Below are 22,401 nucleotides of genomic sequence, written 5' to 3'. Positions count from 1 at the left end.
AGAGCAATTATCTCAAAAAAGAAAAAAATTAAGTCATTACTTCATTCAAAATAAATAAAGATATAAATTTATAATTTCCTCCCTCTTATATTAGCTGGTCGTACAGCATAGCCCTATAATTCACAAAATATAACATGTGCATGTATGTTAGTGTCAACACTCCCTTCTACCAACAGGTCACGATAAGCAGCTTAGATTCAGAGTCACAAAGCTACATTTTGTTGTAATGGTATTCATTAAAAGATATGACAGCTTAGCAAAAAAGGCACTGAAATTTGTCTCTTAAGTCCCAGCTCTATCACATAGAACTATAACGCCCTGGGCGAGATATTTAATCTCACTAAGGTTCAGCTTCCTCTTGTATAAAATCTGGAAGGAAGTTAGGTTAAATGACCTACATGGCCCCCTTCTATCTCTAATACACCATAATAAATATACTGTATTTATTTAATAAAATCTACCTTAAGACCAATTAGCAAGAAAAGTACATACATGATAACATACCGCTCTTACTATTAAATTAAACAAAAATTTGGTCATATATGAAGATGATTAAACCAGCTGACCAACTGCAGATTGTGGAATGATTGCTTCAGGTAGCATGCAGAATGTTGAGAAAATCACTTCCATTTGTCTCCATACAGAATTGAGAATCTGCAAGGAACTATAGCAAAGAAAAAGATGTCTCTCTCCTTGTTGGAAAAGTCTTCGCTACATGAATTAGAAGAAAATGTATGACTAATCATGTAAATAGCCTCAGTTTAACATTCATTAAATGAAGATGTTAGCTGCTCAATCTATCTTAAAATTTAAGGGACCATCTGAGATGTTATACATGAAAATGCTTTACAACCAATGAAATAATACTACTCTCCAGCACATGCAGGCAATCTTCACTAATCTCTCCCATGTGGCAAAAGCTAGCAAATTGTGAGACTTATAAAAATACAGGAGAGACAATACGCACGGGGCGACTACTTTAGCAGAGAGCAAGCACTGTTGAAAGAAGCACTCAAACTAACAGACAAAACCAAGTAAATAAAGTACCTTAATATTCTAAAATTCTCCAGAAGCTAACCTCTCCTTATAAAATTTATCTCACACACAGTGGTGACTCTGTTATGCATTACTGTATTTAGCAACTTCAAAACCTGCACCATAAGTCTTGAAATGGTATTTTTATGTAATACTATTACATATATATCATATATATAGATGTGAAATAATATGCTGTTATCTAAATAGTTATGACATTCTAAAATGTATATATTTAAGAAACAGGAAAGAACATTTTCAAAAGAAAAGAAATCTTAGAAATTAAGAACAGATCTGGCTTCTGTGGAGCATGTCTATTTCTTCACCACAGGTCACTGCTCATCTAAATCCAACCTTTAAAACAAACCTTCATTTTGAAGCATGCAGCAATCTGTTTTACCACCCTCTTCCAACAATCCTTTTCAAATCTAATTATTTTCAGGTCAACAATCTCTAATAATTAATCTCACAAGATTTTCCTCTTTCAGCTCATCCTACGTTTCAACATTTCAACATTCACACTTAACCTACTCAACACATAGCCTTCACACTCCACTCCTCTTTAGTCCATCACTCCAGTTCAACAAAAATGACTGCTAAAATAATTTACTAACAGTCCACCTCTGAACTCTTAAAATACCCAAGCACCTTCTCTGACCATGTACCTTCTACCTCTCTTTAAATCACTTTCTTGATCTCAGAATGATTTGCATCTTCTTGATAACCCATTCCTGGTTGCACTTTCCTTCCTACTCAGTATGAACCTGACTAGTCATTTTCACTTTCGCCAATCACCCTCAAATCCCATGTTCCATGGTCACATGCTTGGCAAATGCTAGATTAAACGAATGGGTTTTCTTAGAGAACTTCTTCAGTCTTAAAAAAGAGATGTAGTATATTATTATTTCCCGAACAGAAATCCTGACCCTAGGAGGTATTTAGGGCCAATGTCCTGAGTAGCACATTTTTTTGAAACACTGGCTTACATTTACTGACTAACTCCTCTCTACCTCCCTTTCTCCTCCTATCTGATCTATAGGCAAACTTTATCAGGCCTAAACACTACATTAAAATAGATCAATTTGTTGATTTCCCAAGTATTTGTTGAGCACCTAGCGTGAGACAAGAACTGTTCTATGAGGTAAGCAAACAGTGATGATCTTACACAGCTTCTACTCTAACACAGAAAAAATAAAAATACATAAAACGTTGGGTGGTGATAAGTGCAATGTAGAAAGAGTAGAGTAAGAAGAAAGAAGACAGTCATAGTGCTATGTGTAAGGGTATTCGGGAAGTGGGTAGGATCAGGGAAAGCTTCTTTAATGAGGAGACTTTAGAGTAGGGACCTTAAGATTCTTAATAGACAATGAAACACCATGAATCTAACTCCCAAATCCAGAGGCACCTGGCTGGCTCAGTTGGTAGAGCATATGACTCATGATCTCAGAGTCATGAGTTCAAGCCACATGTTAGGCATGGAGCCTACTTTAAAAAAATTTTTTTAATAATAATAATAATAATAATAATAATAATAGCCAAATCCAAAGCCCGCTTTTGAATCTTCATCCTACTGGACCTTTCTATAGCATGAGGCACTACTAATCAATTCCTTCCACCTTTAAAGTGCCTTTTCTCTTGGCTTCAGTGACACTTCTCCCTCCTAAGCCCAAGTTTTTCAGATCTCAGAAGCTAAGCAGGGTTTTACCTGGATAGTACTTAGACCTCCAGGTATACCTGGTGCTACAGGCTTTTTCTGGCACATAGTCACTACTCAATAAATATTAGTTTCTCATCATTTCTTTTCTTGATAATTTTTAAATCCCTTTACAGACTTCTTCCCACTCCAATTTCCTTTCCTGCTCAACCCCAAAGCATCAATTCTTCCCCAAACTTCTTTTCTCATTTTATTACATAAAACTTTCCTAGGTGAATGCATCCACTTGCTGTCACATACATGTCATGACTATAAGCTAAAAACTCCACATAAACATTTAAAAGTAACCACGAGACATTTCTATTAGCTAGCCCCCAATCTGTACAAACACATTTCTAAGGCCAAACTCGTTACCTCTTCTCCCATACTCGGGCTTCCTTCTTGGTTAAAAATATTAATTTTACCTCTTAGTCAAAGCTAGACAGCCCTTTATCTTTGATTCTTTTTCTCTCTCATATGCAACAGTCATATCTCACCTACCTCAGAAATATCTTCTAAATCTATCCTTCCTAATTCCCGCTGTCTGCGACTTAGTTCAAATCCTCATCCCATATATGTATTTCCAGTCTCCTTTCTTCAGCCTATCCTGCCGCTATAGCCATCTAGTAAGATTGCCCACAGTCCCTTCCAAGCATGCTGTTTTACCCATACTGAATCACTCCTAAGCTCCTAACACACTTTCCCTATGAGTTTCCCCATCCAATAAATAAGTACTGAGGGGGCCTCCTATGTACTAGGCACTTCGCTGAATGCTTTATATATGTGACATCATTTAATATTAATATAGTTCAGGTAGATTGGTATTTAATAGCTCCAGTTTTTATAGCTGAGGAAACTGAAGTTCAGATTTACCAAATTATAGAGCTAAAAAGAAACAAAACAATGATCCAAACATAAGCCTCTCCAACACACTGGCTATTAAAATAACCTAGCATCCAACTCAGCACCAAAAAACAATGAATACTAGATAAATCAATAAAGATGAAGAATTATTCAGTAAACTAGCATGTGTTTGAACTAGGGAAAAACAAAACAAAAAGGAAATCCTAATGGGACAGGAATGCTTTCTTCAACTAAATATAGGGCACACTAGAGAAGAGCAATTAGACTTCTAATGAAGTTTTAGAAGGCAGTACACTAAGATCTGCTAACCAAAAAAGGAATGGGCAGCCAGATCTCGTTTACAACTATTAATAACCACTTATCACGATGTTATGAAAGAAATGACAATAGTGTATTTATTAAATCTGCTTAAAGTTTATCATCTCTCCATTTTACGGATGAAAAGCTTAGGAGAGATTAGAACTCTCCCAAGTCTAGAATTAACTCTACTGGCCTTAGTATACCTACCTACAGGGCACAAGAGTTAGGTGAAAACGAATTAAAGGTTTTGCTCCAATTACACACAGAACACAGAAGTGCTCAGATATACATTACACAAAATCATGATGATTTATATTTATATTTAGTTTTGAAATACAGTGTTCTGCCTAATACCTCACCTCTTAATGACCAGGAAGCATGAAAAGTCCCAGAAGACCAAAAATAATATAACTGGTACATGCTTTATACGCAAATAATTTTTAAAAGAGTATGATAATCTTCAATAGAATTTTTTAGGGGTCCATATATTTTCTGGTTTTGTAATCAAGACTAGTCCAGTAACTGAATTCAACTAGAAACATGGGTCTCAAAACCGAACAGTACAATATTTGCTCAATTACTATGACATGGTGAGCAAATTCCTGGAGATTTTCTACTGGACACTGCAATATAACATTTATTTGACACTTCAAAGTGCTAGACTTTAGGGGTGCCTGGGTGGCCAAGTCGGTTAAAGAGTCTACCTTTGGCTCAGGTCATGATCCTGGTGTCCTGGGATGGAGCCCAGCATCTGGCTCCCTGCTCAGTGGGAAGTCTGCTTCTCCCCCCACCCTACCCCACCTTACTCTCTCTCTCTTTCTAAAAGATAAATAAAATCTTAAAAAAAGAAGAAGAAAGCGCTAGACTTTAACTTCCGATAAGGGAAAAACTTTACCTTATTTATCACTCTTATTAAACGAAAGCATGGATGAATGAATTAATGAATGGAACCTTAAGATTCAAACTTTTGATCTTTGAAAAATGTGAACTAACAGGGACTGATTTTAGAAAAAAAGAAAGGAAAGAAAGAAAGACACTGTTCTAACTTCAACAGAAACTCTCAGAGTTTTTATTAGTTTAAACCACCTGAAACTACCAATATTCAATTGTTTTGCCCTACAAAAAAAACCCAATTTCATATATTTTTAACCTAACCTAATTAGAACTAAACACATTACAGTTAATGATAGTAACTCATTTTGTTAAAAAAAAACAAAAACGAAAACAACACCCCCCGCCCCCAGAAAAGTAAGGAGCAAGTACTGTTTACCGTGATACATCACAAGCTGGGCCCATAAAACACGCCCCTCGTAACATATCATAGTACATCAGAATACATGTATTTTTTCATCAATGTAATTAAATACTATACTAGGTTTTCATTATATTTTAAAAGCATTCTTAGTAAGATTTCAATAGTAATGCCTTAGTACTGCTAAAATACAAGGTTCACTAAAACATAGACTCAATGAGAGCAGGGCTTTTGACTTTTTATTTTTTGCTACGTCCCCAGGGCCTAGAACGGTGCCCATCATAGACAAAGTCATTCATCTAAGAACAAATATTTATTAAGTACCTATTCTGTGTCAGACACTGTTTTAGGTGCTTAGCATACATAAGTGAAAAGCCAGGTGAAGATCTTTTCCTTAATAACAATGTTAAATATAATAAATATCTGCAGAAAAGTTGTTTTAAAGCACTTTATGTGTGTTATGATAACTTCACAAGAATTCCAGAACCCATGATCCTACCCACTGTGCTACAAGACCACCACATATTTTAAAATTTATTTAAAAAATAAGGTGCCTTCAGGAGTCTTCTAAAAAATAGTATTTTGAAAGTAAGGAGTGCGATCACTACAATTCCTACTTCATGTAAACTTAATGATCTCCCTGAAATAAATTAAATGATCAGAGAGCAGGACCTTCATTTGTCACAGTATAGTGCAGCTGCCCACAAACGGAAAATTATCAGAATTCTTATCTACCATTCTCAAGCTGTTAACTATGAGAGTAAAAGCGTGAATAACCATCATACTTATCATTACATTTGTTTTTTGGTATGCTTAGGTAACTGCAAAAAGTTACCAATTAATACTTTTCACTTCATAACACAACCTGAAATAATTTGCTCACTGGCATGCAACAATACAGGGCTCAATGCCTCTGTTTATTTTTAATTCCACCTGAATCCACCTAAAAAGGAGGCGGGGGGAAGCTAAACCAAGGCAGCACGATCTTTCTTCAGAAGGATCAACCAGAATTTGAAAAATAACCTTGAAACTGTTGTTGCTAATGCTGGCTGTTTTTCTTCCTTTGTTGTTTTTAGGCAAATGTTGTATTACAGAGGATAAAATGGACAAAAATAATAGAGAAGTGCAAGAATGGAGAACAAAGCAAAATCTGGAGTCATGGTTACAGCACATGGATTAACTCAAAGATAAGGAATCAATGCCGGCTCTTCCTTACAGAGTCGTCATTAATAAGCTCTTAAATCCTTCTGTTAATCTATTGTCCCGGCTCTGAAGCTGGCCAGTGACTCTTCCTTGGGAGATGCTCTTGGCATCCCTCCGATACAAGATGCGGTAGAAATAGAAAAACGGTTACCTAGGGAAACTGGCCAAGGAAAGTGTTAGGACCTAGAGGCTGAAAACACACCCCGGAGCCCCAGCAGAGGCTGGCAGCAGGGAGGCCATGGACATCAATGAAGAGACCACTTTGCAAGAAAAATAAAATCTGGCCGGAGACTCTGATTACCAAAAGGACACTCAGGAGTCAGGCACGACCAAAAGATGGTAGAAGAGACCTGCAGGCAGATGCCAAAGGGAGTATCAGGCTGAGGACTGTCTGAGGCGGGGCAGCCTGAAGATCATTAGCTCCACGGTGTTGGGGGCCGTAAGGCTACCGCCCGCCAGGGCCTCGGGAGGAGCGGCGGGGTCCACCGCTTGGGTCCAGCCCTCGCCTCCCCGGCCCGGCTGTCCTAGGCACCCCGGATTGCTCCAGGCCCGCTCTAACCGCCCGGCCCGCACCTCTTCACCTCCTCACCTTCCAGTCCCTCCATTGCGCCACCGCCTCTGGCTCCCCGAGATTCCTCCTCCAGCACCCACCGCCGCCGCTGCCGCCGCCGCCGCCACCGCCACCGCCCAGCTCCGGCTGTAGCAACCCGGCCGCACCTCCCACCCGCTAATATCCCGGGCTCCCATTGGCCCGACGCTAGCGGGGCGGGGCTCAGGAGGGGCGGGGCTCAGCGGAGGCGCGCCTCCTGCAGCAGCTGCACCGCTGCTTCCCGACTGTGAGCTTTCCCCGTCGTCCGCCCGGTAAGCCTAAACCGCTTCAGGTTGCGTACGGTCGCTAAACGACGCCTTTGTTCTACTGACTGCACACTTGTTTCCCTCACACACTATCCGTCCATTTAGTATGCCTCAGCACCTCAAGGGCAGCCCTTCACCAGTCCCTCGGTGAGTCAGTGGAGTTCTGTCTCCTCGTCTCTCCCTCTCTGAGGGCTCCAAGCTAGCAAGCAAACCAAACACAGGCCATGCACTCCAATATGCAGCGCACTCTCCATTTTCCGCTAGTTGGTCACATGACGTTACCTGAGCGTATTCCCTAGACGGGATAGTGACACAGATTAAGGAGTTGAGGCACTTCCCCCCCCCCCCCCCCCAGAAATCATACTTTGTGTCTGGGATTGTAAAACTGAGATTGCTCTAAACACTTGGAAACAATTTTCTCAGCATAAAAGTTTGGGCTGAAAATTAGAAGTGAAACCCAGCCCTCCCTTCATCTTCATCTACTCTGGGCCTACCCAGGCCCTATACTTAATCATCCTTTAACTAAAATAGTTTGCTGGCTTCATAACTTATGAACTAATACCAAAACTGTGTTTGATCAGGGAGTTTAAGGGCGGAGCTAACTTACAGAATGAGGCCTATTTCTGTCAGAGTCAAAACCTTGTGGGGATGAAGGTAACTTCAAAACTGGCTAAAACTTTTAACGGTCTAACACATTTCACTTGAACTAAATTTCTTTGAAAGTTTGATTTAGCAGTGATAAACCATATTTGTTAACTCTGGTATATATACTGGCAAATTATCGGGATTAATGTAATTTTTGTAACAAATCTTATATTAATTTTCTCATTTATCTGTTCAGTTGCAGAGTTTTCATATCATATTTAATTTTGTCTACTGTTAAAAGTATGTATCTTACAAAGCAGTAGCCTTTAGGAAGCAATGGTCCTCCTACCCCCCACTCAAATGAAGGTATTACAGTTGACCCTTGAATAATACCGGGGTTAGGTGTGCTGCCACCTGCACAGTGGAAAGTCCACTTTAACTCTTGAGTCCCAAAAAATTAGCTAATTGCCTGTTGTTGCCTGGAAGCCTTACCAATAGCATAAACAATCAATTTTGTATATGTATTATATACTGTTCTTAAAATAAAGTAAGCTAGAGAAAAAATGTTACTGGGAAAATCATAAGAAAGAGAAAATAATTTACAGTACTGTGTTTAAAAAATAAATCCACATGTAAGTGGACTCTCACAAATCAAACCTGTACTTTTCAAGGGTCAACTATATAAACTAGAAATAAACACTAGAGGGGGACATCACCTCTTGTTGGGAAGGTTATCCAAAGTACAGTTGAATGTGGTATGGTTCATCTCTTACACAGTCATGTGAAAAAAAACTTCAACCATGACTGTTTCTATTCCTGCCCATGGTTCTGCTCTGACTTTTCTGTTCCTATAACATCTGAGATCCTAGGCCTTATTGGCCAGACCACAGCCACCTGCCACTTAGCCTCCCTGGCCTAAGTGGAAAGGTCCTTTTTCCTTGGTGCTGCTACAACAAAGCTAGAATTGTGGGGGAGTGGATGGGGAGGACTTTTTAAAGAGCACAAAGGAGGAAAAAAAACCACACTTGGAATAAAACCCAAAAATAAAGAAGCAATTTACTTTACAAGTTCTTGAACTGAAGTCAAGCCAAAGATTGAGTTGGCTAATACATACTCTATTATGCATAATAGCTATAGTAACAACAAAAACAATAAGACAATAATAATGATAATAATACAATTTTTAAAAATCATGTTAAGCGTATTTTAGGTCCTTTTCATATGTTCACTTATTTAATCTTCAAAACAGTTCCTCAGAGTAGATACTATACTTTTCATTTTTCAGAATTAAGTCTTTATTTTCTAGATGTCTCAGATTAATTTTTTGTCATATTTATACTACTAGTGAATGTAATTTAGATTTAAAGTCTGGTCTGTCTGGTTTTACCTATGGCAATTTCATGGGACTCCTCACTTTCCTTCCTTACCTTGCCTTCAAGTTGCCTCAAATATAATTCTAAATGTTCAGACATGTTGTTGAAGGTATACTTGGGTAGGCATTACTACTGTGAATCTTAATTCTTTAAAACATGCCTGCTAATCTCCTCCTACAGGTAATAGGCTCTCAGCACTTTTATGCTATAGTTATCCTGGCTTCTGCAGCATTTTTCCTGCTCCTGACCTCTGGGCAAAAAGGGCAGTTTCTTATATGTCTTCCTAAATTCCATTCTCTGCCTCCTACATCCTGGCCTGAGAGTCTGGTCTTGGTGCTCTCTTCTGGCTTTACTTCCTCTTGCTCTATTCCATTTTTCTGATGCATCCATTCAACAAGTATTTGTTGAGTTCCTACTATATTTCAGGCCCCTTTCATTACTAGCCAGTTACTAAAATGATTACTAGGCAGTTACTAAAATGAATGAAGCTCAGTTCCTTCTCTTATGTTCCTTATCCGTTCCTTTTTTTTTTTTTTTTTTAGCTGCCAAGTGATCTTTTTAGGTGATGGTTACATTCATAGATGAATACAAAATAAAGATTTCCTCACCTCTTTATCATACAAAAAAGAAAGCAAAGGTTCAGAGACGTTTATTGACTCAATACAGGTGACAAAATTAGTAAGTAGCTGAAATAGATATTGGACCCTATCTTATTACAACATATCCCTGATTCCTTATGCCCTGCATTACTTTCTCTTCAACCGTTATTTCCTGGAGCCAATCCACATCTCTTTTGCACCTTCCAAAGGGCTGAGCAAGCCACATATATCTTCTTGTTTCAAAGCTCCAGCCTCTTGTTGGATCTTACCCAAAGATCAATTTCCCTTTCAGAGACAACATTTGGCTCTTGTTGAAATCATTTTCAGAGCATAACTAAATGAGATTCTGAATCTCAGTGAGAATCCAAATCCGTTTATCAACTCCCACTATGTAAGGTGTTTTTCTCTCCACAGCCTCCAGAGGAATGGCCCACTATAATTTAGTAGTTCACACATTTACTAATCATAACAAAATGATAACTTTCATCAAAAACAAAAGAAGCATATTTCCCCTAAAAGGGGAGAAGGAGCTGTTGAACAGTTTTCTAGATCAAGGAAGCACATCCTGAGTTGGCTCTTACTTGTCTTATTTTGTAGATTGAAGTAAAAACAAATCAGGAAAAAAAAAAAAAAAAAAAAAAAACAGTGATAGTCCTAAGTAAGGAAACACTGAGAAAAGGAAAAAAAAAAAAAAAGAGGAACTTAAAGCAAGCTTCATCTCCTTCATTGATTGGAAGGCTACTCCATTCACAGTGTGATAGTGATTATTCTACTCTTTCCCCTCTAGTTCCAAAAGAAACTCCAATTCCAAAAGGAATCTCTATTCTCCCCACTTTCAAAACTAATTCTCAGCAGCAATAGGATACATTTTTCCACCTTCAGTTATGATCCCATCTATCCATCCCTTGCCACCACAATCCCAAATCTTATCTGAAAATCTGTTAATCCAAATACTCTCACATACACAACTCTGTTCTCAGTACAACAGAAAGCTCCAAAGAAGTCTCTCTGCTTTCTGCTCAGTTAACATCTAGTAGAGGAAGCCCTGGCCTAGACATAATACAGTGATAGAGGATAATATGTTCAACATATTGTTAAGTCTTTGATGATTTTATAGTTTATAAAAGTAATTAGTTTCAGGGATTTCAGGGAGACATTTGCATGAATGGAACAATTTAAAAGATCTTATGAAGAAGTAGAATTTAAATTATATCTTGAAGGGTGTCTTTGGATAGGTAAAGACCACCAAGGATGAGGGGGACAATGTCATAAGACTTAAGAAATTAATGGAAGTCTGGCATGTTCGGGGATAGTCAGTAAAGAAATAAGGAAAGTAATTAAATATATTTATTCATGATGTAATATTTTTTCCCAAGTTACAAAGCATAAGCATTATAGTTATATAATTCATATGTTTTTAATCTCAGATGCAGAGTGTTGAGTTAATAATACTTACCAGTGTACAACACATATGTCAACTGCCTACACAAAGGCATCTTTCTTCCCCCATTTAATTACTTAGATTTTCATCCACCATTTTAACTCTATTTCCCAACCTCCTCACTATAAGCACCATTATATTGCATTTAAGTTCAAAACCCACAGATATCTTTGGATATATGTGGTTCCTTGAAACATACGTGGTACTGTTTTATATGTGCATCTGTTCTTAATTTATATACATGACATTATACTGTAGCCTTCATTCAATTTGAAATTTTTAAATAAATATTCATTTTGAGATTCACCCATGCTCCTATATATAACACTAGTTTATTGCATCTGGATGCTGAATTACTGTATGTATACACATTTTATTTCCCATTTCTGTAGTGATGGGCACCCAGTTGCCTCTAACCTGCTGCTACAATGAACATCTTTGTGCCTGTCCCCTTATGAACCTGGGCTCAAGTTTCTCTGGGATGCATCCCTGGAATGGATTACTGGATCATATTCATTTCTAGTAAGTATGCCCAGATTGTTCTCTATAATGGCTCTACCAGTGTACACTGCAATCAGCCATGTGCAAGAGCACTCATCTTCCTATATCTCATTAATAGCTGGCTTACCTCTAATTTTTACCAATCTGGTGAAAATCAAGACTTGGGCATCTCTTTATACGCTTGCTAATTCAGTTTGATTTTCAATGAATTGCTTAGTTTTATCCATATTTTATATTGGGATTCTCATTTATTCTTATGGATGTGTAAATTCCTTGTATATTTTAGATGTTAACGTCTTGCTATTTTGATTATTTTAATAATCTTTTTCCAGTTTGTGAAATATTTGATAACTTTGTCTATGACACCTTTCATTGAACAGAAGTTTTTAACTTTGATGCTGTCAAGTCCATCAATATATTTTTCTTATGAATTGTGATTTGAGTTTTTATTAAAGTTCTCTTCACCTCTAGATTATGAGAGTATTTGCTTACACATTTTTCTGTTAGTATAACCAAATCTAATCCTAAGAAAACAGAGACAATTTAGATACAGACTAAGAAGGACAGCAAAAACATTTTTTTTCTAGTGTTCTGTATGTTATGGGGTAACTCTAAAAATTAAAATAAGAACCAATTCCTAGAACTATTTTGACGCATTGTGAACTTCAGCTTTTTGCCTATTGTCACCAGGAGAGCCAAGTGTTTTTAAGTGCTCCTTTTCCCACCTGGAGGAAGAGAAGCCAAAAAAAAAAGAGAAAAAAAAATATCATGAGTCCTTTCACTCTTGCCTTATTATTAATCATAGCAGCTTCCAGGGGACTTTAAAAGAATTTTCTTAAAAATGCAGTAACGTATTTCAAATAAATATTATGTAACATTAATGATAATGTTAGGATATTTATACTAAGGAAAAAAAAGGAAAAGTCTCTCATTATAAATCACATAAGTGAGTATCTTGGTACTTCTTTATGATTTCAAGAGCCTTATAAGTCTGTTTCTTAAAACAATTATTAGATACTATAGTTTCTCCAGCTACCTTTTAATGGAAACAGCTGTATGAGAATTCACCTTATGAATACATGTAATTACTAATATAATTGATTACTTGGTTTTAAGAACAAACAGGTAAAAGTGAAAAACTAAAGCTCTAATTTTCATTGTAGCTATGCATGTTATTAGAGTTATCTGCCATTAACTATTTATACAAATGTCCACATTTGCAAACCTATCTTTCTAGAAAAATTGCTTATTAGTTTTACATTGAAAGTACACTATTCTATTTACTTCTTACTTAAAACATACTTCTTACTTAGAATAAATTTGGTATATTGTCTATCTAGTTTTGAAATGTGAATCCAACAATTGTTTGCTTGCTGTTTCTAAGAAACACAGAATTGCTTAAGCCTTAAGTATACTTGTGTTTCTTAGCAGCTAACAGATAATCAAGAAAACAGAAATAAGGATTTTCTCTGGCTCTGTTTTCAAAACAAAATGAAGTTTATATTTTAGAAGAAAGAGAAATTCCAGATAATAAAATAATAGTATTCATAGGAACTTAATTTATATGTAATTCAAGGAAGGACCGGTTTTCAAAACCGTAAAAGACTACAGTAAATGTCAGTCTTTTTTTTTTTTTTTTTTGAGAATTCAGAGAGCTCTTAACACCTTTGCAATGTCTCTGTTATTATGAACATCAGTGTCTTTTTGTAGCAGAGGTCATTGTTGCCTGTTTCAAATCCCTTTTACTGGAAGGTGCATTCAGCCCAGCTGTTGAGAATGTTGGCTAATAACCCATAGCTACTTCCTTCTCTAAAGAATTGCCTTCCTTATGAAGAGTACTGCCATACCTAAGAGGTTATGGCCTTCAACATCAGAAGGGCATCCCACAGCCAAAGACAGACTCTTGGGTACAAAAAGCTAGCCTTTGCTTCAAGGTGTGCTGCCAGTCTTATAAGACCACATCCTTGCTTACCTATCTTCTTCTTACTGCCCTAACCTGTTTCTCTCACACAAAAGGAGTCATCTCTAACAAATCACTTACACAGGAATCCCCCCTCTCAGTCCCTGCTTCTAGGGAACCTAACCTAAGATCCCCTTTATAGGTATATAGTAGTGCCAATTTAATGACCTAGTGCTATTATTAAAAGTTATTCCATCCCATGCCCAACTGTACTTGAGTTGATAATAACTATATGGAATATTAACTGTTCAGTGCTTTTGATAATCAACATTTTCATAGGGCATTGCTGTTTTTGAGAAGCTTAGTGTAATATTTCAGTCATTGGTATTCAATAAATGTTTGCTAAATACTGAATAGATATGAGTAAATGGTGTGGTTTTCAAAATAGTTCTTTTGAGTAGGCAGAGAGGTTTTATTTAACACATAACGGTTAGGGTTAATATGTTACTATGCATACCATTTTCCATATACTCTCATGTTGTCCTCATAACCTACCTGTGAGAAAGATGTTATTCTTCCCATTTTCATATCGAAGATAGTGAGATTCGATAAGACTAAGTGACTTTTTCAAAGTTACAGTGAATAGGTAGTGCGGTTGGAATATGTAAATAGGTTATCTGACTTGAGATCCATATACTATAGCATAACTGCTTCTTCTTAATAAGAATAGTGAGCCTGTTGAGAATGACAAGGGAAGGCATTGGATTTCTACTCTCTCAAGTTTCAGATCAGGAAAGAGAGGACTGATAAATGGTCCATGGAATGAAATAAAAGCAAATCATCTGAATTACTCTTTATTTCTCTTAAGGACAGAATCTATATGTCATGGTTAATTTTATGTGTCAACTTGGCTTGGCCACAGTTTCTGGATAATTGGTCAGAAATTATTCTGGATGTTTCTGTGAAGGTGTTTTCTGGATGAGATTAACATTTAAATTGGTAATCTTTGAATAAGGCAGATTGTCTTCCGTATTGTGGGTGGGCCTCAGCCAGTCAGCTGAACAAAGACTTTCCCTGAGCGGGAAAGAATTCTGCCTTTGGACCCAAACTATAACTCTACCCTGGATTTCCAACCTTATGGCATAACCCTGCAGATTTTGAACTTGAAAGCTTCCACAATCATGTGTGTCAGTTGCTTAAAATAAATCTTTCTCTCCATATATATGTGTATACACACTCCATACAGACATGTGTTTTTGCTCATGTATACATATGTACATGAGCACATATGTATATATGTATGTACATGTGTGTACATATATGTGTACATCATTTATACCCTGTTAGTTCTGCTTCTCTGGAGAACCCTGATTAATACTCCATGCTTAACCACATAGGTGGGTAACCAACACCTAAAAAGCAACAAAGTAAAACCAAGAATATTCTCTGGAAGAATTTATCATTTTTATATAACCTTTGCCATATTCAAATACTCCATTGGCTGCTTCTAGTTGTTAGAGGTCTCCTTTGTTCCTATCCTCTTTTTAAAGAGATACATACTTCATCTCTTAGTGTATCAATTTGGACACTGTAGAAGAATCATAGCCCAATTTCAAAAAATAAATTTTAACAATCTCCTCCCACTACAACTTTATTTTAGAAAGATTCAAAAAGATTTATTAAAAGACTTCTAACATGGGTGGTTGTTTAGCTAAACCAAGGACTAGAACTGAGGTTTTTTTGTCTTCTAGCCCTTTTCCCTTCAAGCTGTAATTTTATGTCTCACATAAACAAAATTTTACATAGTTCAGTTCTAGACATTATACGAATAAAAACCTGTGACCTCGAGGAATTTAAAATGTAGTTAATAGAGCAAGAGCATGTGAAGAATATAATAACACATGACAGATAGCAAATTAATAGCATATTGGATATAATTAATGGCCAAATGAAAGCCAAAGGAAATTCATACTAAATATTCAAAGTAGAGAGATTATCTGGGGCTGAGTTTCCAGGGAAGGATTGATGAAGAGTACTGGGTATAGAGAATGAAAGCCCTACAAATGTTTAGAATCTAGATGAGGTGATAAGATATTTTAAAAAATGCTATGAATAGATGCTTACATACCCAATGCATACACTGCTAGAAGGAAAAGTTTAGGCAAAAGAGGCAGAGCAATTATAGGGGAAAATGTCTACGTGGTTTGGAATTGGAAAAGTCTCTTGTAAGAAATACATTTTGTATTTGTTCTTGGAAGATGTGTAGGATTATGACAGGCATTTTGGGTAGGGAGTCAATCACAGGATGAACAAAGGGAAAAAGCAGGAATGATAATGTCAAGATCAAGGGACAGTGAGAACATGTTGCAAAAGGAAAACTAATTAGATAAGTATATACTGAGCACTTATTATATGTGGGAAATTTAAATTAGGCCCAGATTATAGAGGATCAGAAGTGTGAAGCTTTCAAACTAAAACTTATTTCACAAACAGTGAAAGATCTTCAGCCTTGATGATTTTTGTACAGCGTAAAATATTTTTTGAAGTATAATTTAAGATGAATATATCTGGTAGAGACAGTGAATAGGGTAACCTCTTGGAAAGGACCCTGAAATGACCCAAACCTAAAAGGATAATAGTCTGGCCTATTGTGGTAACAGAGTTGGTAGGTTCAGGGGTATTGTTTTATAGCATTTAATATTACTCATCTCCATGGTACAAGTATACACATCTTTTCTTGCTAATTACACTAGCCACCAAAGTGTGCCTTTAAGTAAATCACCCACAAAAAATAGTGGCAAAATGTGAAACGAAATGCTATTTTTCTTTTTATTATTGGTTGGGCTAATATCCAATACTTCCATTGTTAGAACTACAATAAAGCTTAGTTGGACTATACACCATAAGTTATATTAGTCAGCTTGGGCTGCCATAGCAAAATACTGTAGATTGGGCTTAAACAACAGAATCTTATTTTCTCACAATTCTGAAGGCTGAAGTCTGAGGTCAGGGTGCCAGTGTGGTCGGGTTCTGGTAAGGCTTTCGTCATGGCTTATGAAGAATAAACTTATTGCTGTGTTCTTCCACTGGTAGAAAGAGAAAGATCGGGGTGCCTAGGTGGCTCAGATGGTTAAGCTTCTGCCTTCAGCTCAGGTCATGATCCTCAGGGCCTGGGATCAAGCCGCACTTCACATTGGGTTCCTGCTCAGTGGGAAGCCTACTTCTTCTTCTCCCTCTGTCATTCCCTCCGCTTGTGCTCTATGTCTCTCTCTATCTCTCTGTCAAATAAATAAATAAAATCTTAAAAAAAAAGAGAGAGAGAGAGAGTGAGATCTTTCTCTCTCTCTCTCTCTTCCTCTTCTTATAAGGTCACCAATCCTATTGAAGTAGGACTCCCACCCTTATAACTTCATTTAACCTTTACTACCTTTTAAAGGACCTAATCCATAATCTACATACAGTCACATTGGGGGTTAGGGCTTCAACATATGAATTTTGGGGGAACACAATTCAGTTCATAGCAGCATTTATTCAGGCATAGTATTGGAAAATTAAAAAGTAACATACAATGTGTATGGCAGTGTAATCTATAGTGGCTTCTGTTACTGTTGAATGTCACCCAAAAAGAGTGTGTGTGAGAGAGTTGACAAAGTGAGGAAGAGTGTGTCTTTCCTTAATATTAGTGTGGAAATCAAAATGGATACAATAAATATTTCAAAGAGAATTCATAGGCCTTGCTGATGGGTCAGATGCATTTTTTTCATGTCATCTGCATGCAGTTATCTACTTCCACAAATATTAAAGCAACTTCTAATAACATCATTAAAATATAATCTTACCATTAAAAAATCACAAACAGAAATGAAATTATAATAAAAACTTGTTTTAACTTATTACATATAATACGTACTCATTAGGTATTTGTTGAATAATAATTTATCTGTCAGTTTTACCCAAACTACATAAAATGGCTATTATAATTAAGGATTAACCATAACTCCATGGCTTTTTGGCAATTAAGGTTACCCAAATTAAGAAGAAACAAACTGAGTCACAAGATCTTTTTTTATCGGATATTAGGAAGTATTCTGATTCCTCAGGAATTTTCTCCTGAAACTGAATTACAGAAGCAATGTATGGTGAGACCATCGAATTGAAGGCAAATTAGAAAATTAAGATGACTAGTCTGGATGATTAGAAGAATGGAAATGCTAATGGAAGAAATAGGAAATTGGCAAACAAGTTCACTTGAAACAAAAATATGCTTTTGGTAATTTATAATAATGGGAAACTTCAAGATAAAATATAAAGCTAAATATGGTATTTGCAGTAATGCGTAAGATGTATTTTGTCAAAGAAAGACTTCGATTTGTGTTGCTTTTTAGAAATTGTTAAAGTCATTGTGTTTTTTACAGATACTTCTGTAGAAAGATATGAAGACCTAAAATGTGGGGGCTTACTAATAAGCCAAATCATTTGTATGTGGGAAATTATAAAATAAATATACTGAGTTAACTGTCACAAGATCAGGGGGTAAATTTAATCATCTTCGACGTAAGAGTCAACGTTAAATGAACCAACACACATTTCCAAACCAAATGAAGTTCCCTATAACAAACTGTCATTGTCTCAAAGTTATAGTGAAAGTTCCTTAAAACTATAAGTAATAGTATTTTCACTGTTTTATGAAAGCATTTTGACTCTCTTCGTAAATAAACAGATAAAAATTAAATGATAAATAATAGTAAATAAATGATAAATTAAAAAACAACATGGTAAAAAAGATACAGAATAAAATCGATATAACATAAATTTTTTGGTGTTGAATTATAAATATGCATAAACTTTTCCTTATCTATCTAGCAAATATAATGACTCTGGTTTTTTTCAAAAACAAATATGGCAATTGTCTTTCATTCTTTCAAGATTTGTCATTAAATTCCTAACTGAGACTTGTAGATTCTGGCTTCAGATATATTTTCACAGCCAGAATTGAAATAATTAGTATAGGGTTTCTATTTTCTACTTCCACATAGTAAAAAAATAAACATGATTGGGTCTGTATTGAGGTATGTGGTATATAATATGAAATCTAAATATTTTAGGCTTCAAATACTTTTTTTTTACTATTGTTATTTACAGAGATCTAGTAGTACCACTATAGCCTAGAAATTTAAAGTAAACTTATTTTGAAATTAAAAATGAGGTTTTCATTATGTATCCTTTACAAACGGACCTTAGAAATGCAAAAATGGAAAAGAATATTCTATGTTGGAATTTGGGGGTTTTTACACAGTGAAGCTATCTTTATAACAAACACTTTATAGTTCTTCCTTAGAGACAACAACAGAGAGAAATTACAAAATTACTTTTTGTGCTCCAACTGATGAGCACTTTGCCCAATAATTCTGTGAAGTCTGGCTAAAAATTGCAGCAGCATCACAGTGTTAGTACAATTCTAGAACAGAATTGACCTATTTGAGGTCAGTCTGTTCTTTGGAACTTTATTTAAATTGAACACTGTTTTTTCCCAAGAATTTTGCCAGTTTCTAGATTTTATATACTCTTGGTCATATCTAATTCCAACTACATAGTTTTGCTGAATTATCAATTTATCCCTGGTCCTTGGTCCTCATTCCCCAAACTCCATGATGATCCCAGTGTGGACCCAATTCTTTTTTATTCCCTCAATGCCATTTCCATAATCATCTACATGTATAGTAGATTTGTGAAAACTTAGTATTAAGAACAATACATTGAAACCACCGGTTTGATTATGATACTTAGAAAATGAAATATTAAACATATAAAGTCTCTTATATAAGCTTCTCCAGTTTGCTTGTAACACAGCTATTAAATTTTGGTTCTAAATACCAATTTTTAACAGACTTACTACACAGGTGAACTTACTGTTGGTGAAATTAAAACAGCTGAGCCACATCATAAATTAATAGCATTTTTTTCATCATTGGAAATTTCCATTTTAAGTTAAATCACTTCTTCAAAATTTGAAAATGAGATGAAGAACTTATCAAATTCAACACTCAAAAAACAAATAATCTAGGGGCACCTGGGTGGCTTGGTCGGTTAAGTGGCTACCTTTGGCTACCTTTGATCCTGGGTCCTGGCTTTGACCCCCATGTCGGGCTCACTGCTCAGCAGAGAGCCTGCTTCTTCTCTCCCTCTGCGGCTCCTCCTGCTTGGGCACTCTCATTCTCTCTCTGTCAAATAAATAAAATCTTAGAAAACAAACAAACAAACAAATAAATAATCTAATCAAGAAATGGGCAGAAGACATGAACAGACATTTCTCCAAAGAAGACATACAGATGGCCAACAGACACATGAAAAAATGCTCAATATCACTCAGCATCAGGGAAGTACAAATCAAAACTACAATGAGATACCACCTCACATCAGTCAGAATGGCTAAAATTAACAAGTCAGTAAACAACAGATGTTGGCTAGGATGCAGAAAGAGGGGAACCCTCTTACACTGTTGGTGGGAATGCAATCTGGTACAGCCATTGTGGAAAACAGTATGGAGTTTCCTCAAAAAGTTGAAAATAGAGCTACCCTACAACCCAGCAATTTCACTACTAGGGATTTACCCCAAAGATACAAATGTAGTGATCCAAAAGGGCACCTGCACCCCAGTATTTATAGCAGCAATGTCCGCAATAGCTAAAGTATGGAAAGAGCCCAGATGTCCATCAACAGATGAATGGATAAAGAAGATGTGTTATATATATACAATGGGGATCAGAAACCATTGGAGGTCATAAAACAGTAGAAAAACAATTTTAAAATGTTACAAGAAATGACCTAGCATGGTTTAAAATTCTCTAGGAGTGTCTTAGGTATAATGTGAAATTGGCCCCCAAAAGTGGAGGGTGGAGAGAGACCAAAGAAAGGCATGCCTCTCCAGGTTGGTAGGTGGCAGTTTTAATAAGCAAAGAAAACTTACATACAAGGCTTGTCTTGGGTGACAGCAAGATGAATGGATCCCAACACTGGCCCACCAAATCTTAAAAATCTAGGAAGAGGCCTTAACTGGGTTCAGTCACATATGCTGTGTAGGCGTTCTAAACACCACATCACTATCTCAAAGCTACGTCCTTGGAGCAACCTCTGAGAGCAAGAAAGGCAAGTGGAATCTGCATTCCAAGGACAGGGCATGGGGTGAAGAGGTTCCAAGTGCTCCTGTCCAGCTCACCAGTTATTTGGTGGTCACATCTTTTTGATGACATTCCTCAACAACCTGTCAACCTAAAATTCCATATTCAGCAAAAATATTCTTCTTCGGGAGCAAAAGAAAAATAAAAACATTCATATGTGAACGAAAACTAAAAGAATTTGTTGTCAACAGGACTGCTCTAAAAGAAATGCTAAAGGCAAGTTTTTCAAGTGGAAGGAAAAGATATTAGAGGGAAAGTTGGAAGCTCAGAATTGCAGGAAAAGCAACAGATATGATAAATCTCTGGATAAATATAATAATAGAGTAATTTTTTTCTTTTAATGTGTTTAAAATATGTATGATGATTAAGAACAAAAAATTATGACAGGGTTTTCAGTGTTTATAGGTGAAATAATACAACAATCACAATATAAGGGGGGAGTAAAGGGATCTCTATAGTGACAAGATTTCTACATTCCTCTTGAAAGTGATAAAATATTAATTTTAATTATAATGTAAAAAGCAAGTATATGCATTATTATCCCTAGAACTACAAAAATAGCTGTACAAATAGTTATAGTCAAACCACAAAATAAATTACAGTGGATTATTAAAAAATATTCAGACAATCCAAAAAAAAAAACAGGAAATGGAAAACAGAATAACTTAACAAGCAATGGAGGAGACAAGCATAAATAATAAAACAATAGACATAATTCCAAACATAATTATATTAAATGCAAGTGGTTTCAACATACCACTTATGAGATTGACCTAGGATCAACAAGAAAGAGAACCAACTATACACTGCATATTGAAGTCTACTTTAAATATGATTGGTGGTTTAGGGGTGCCTGGGTGGCACAATCGTTAAGCGTCTGCCTTTGGCTCAGGGCGTGATCTCAGTGTTCTGGGATCGAGCCCCACATCAGGCTCCTGAGCAAGGAGCCTGCTTCTTCCTCTCCCACTGCCCCTGCTGTGTTCCCTCTCTCACTGGCTGTCTCTCTGTCAAATAAATAAAATCTTTAAAAAATAAATAAATAAATAAATAAATAAATAAATAAATAAATAAATAAGATTTGTGGTTTAAAAATAAAAAATTGAGAAAAGATAAACCATGCAAACACTAATCACAAAAAAGCTTGAGTGCTATGTTAACAACAGGCAGAGAACACTTCGCAGCAAGAAAAATTAGAAGGAATTGACTGTCATTATATAATTATTGGAAGGGTTAGCTCAACCAAGAAGACATAACGTTTAGATTATATAACTCACAACAGAGCTTCAAAATGCACGAAGCAAATGCTGATAGAACTAAAGAAACAAAAACTCAAAATTAGTGTTGGAGATTCCAACATTCTTCTGTTAGTTAACAGAACAAGTAATGACAAAACAATAATCAAAAATGTTTAAGAAATCAAACAGTCAGTTGAATCAGTTGACATTTGTAGACACTCCACTCAAAAACAGCAGAAATGCAAATTCTTTTCAAGGCAGTTGGAGCATTCACCAAGATAAAGGATAAGTTAAGAAGTTTGGAAGAATTGTAATCACCAAAGTATATCTTTGGTGACCATAAGGAGATTAAAGTAGAAATCAATAAATATGATACATGGAAAATCT

At 36.1% G+C, this 22,401-nt stretch overlaps 1 protein-coding gene and 1 long non-coding RNA gene across 3 annotated transcripts in view; one reads left to right on the top strand and one right to left on the bottom strand.

The window, feature by feature from the left end:
• Positions 1-7,063, bottom strand: part of ZC2HC1A (zinc finger C2HC-type containing 1A) — a 61,212-nt gene extending 54,149 nt beyond the window's left edge. The window contains exon 1 of one of the 2 annotated variants that reach the window (XM_048212557.2): positions 6,937-7,063. In XM_048212557.2, the coding sequence (XP_048068514.1) occupies positions 6,937-6,952 (16 nt within the window). In that variant the 5' untranslated portion in view covers positions 6,953-7,063. The remainder of the gene's footprint in view (positions 1-6,936) is intronic. The other variant, XM_048212556.2, reaches the window with a different exon arrangement.
• An 87-nt stretch (positions 7,064-7,150) lies between these two features.
• The window catches only part of LOC113253026 (uncharacterized), a 257,794-nt gene continuing 242,543 nt past the window's right edge, over positions 7,151-22,401 (top strand). The window contains exons 1-2 of the long non-coding RNA XR_003315196.3: positions 7,151-7,208; positions 11,593-11,722. This is a non-coding gene — a long non-coding RNA (uncharacterized LOC113253026). The remainder of the gene's footprint in view (positions 7,209-11,592; positions 11,723-22,401) is intronic.

The sequence above is a fragment of the Ursus arctos genome, unplaced genomic scaffold (genome assembly GCF_023065955.2).
Source record: "Ursus arctos isolate Adak ecotype North America unplaced genomic scaffold, UrsArc2.0 scaffold_6, whole genome shotgun sequence".
NCBI classification, from domain to species: Eukaryota; Metazoa; Chordata; class Mammalia; order Carnivora; family Ursidae; genus Ursus; species Ursus arctos.
This window is presented reverse-complemented; position numbering and strand designations above follow the sequence as displayed.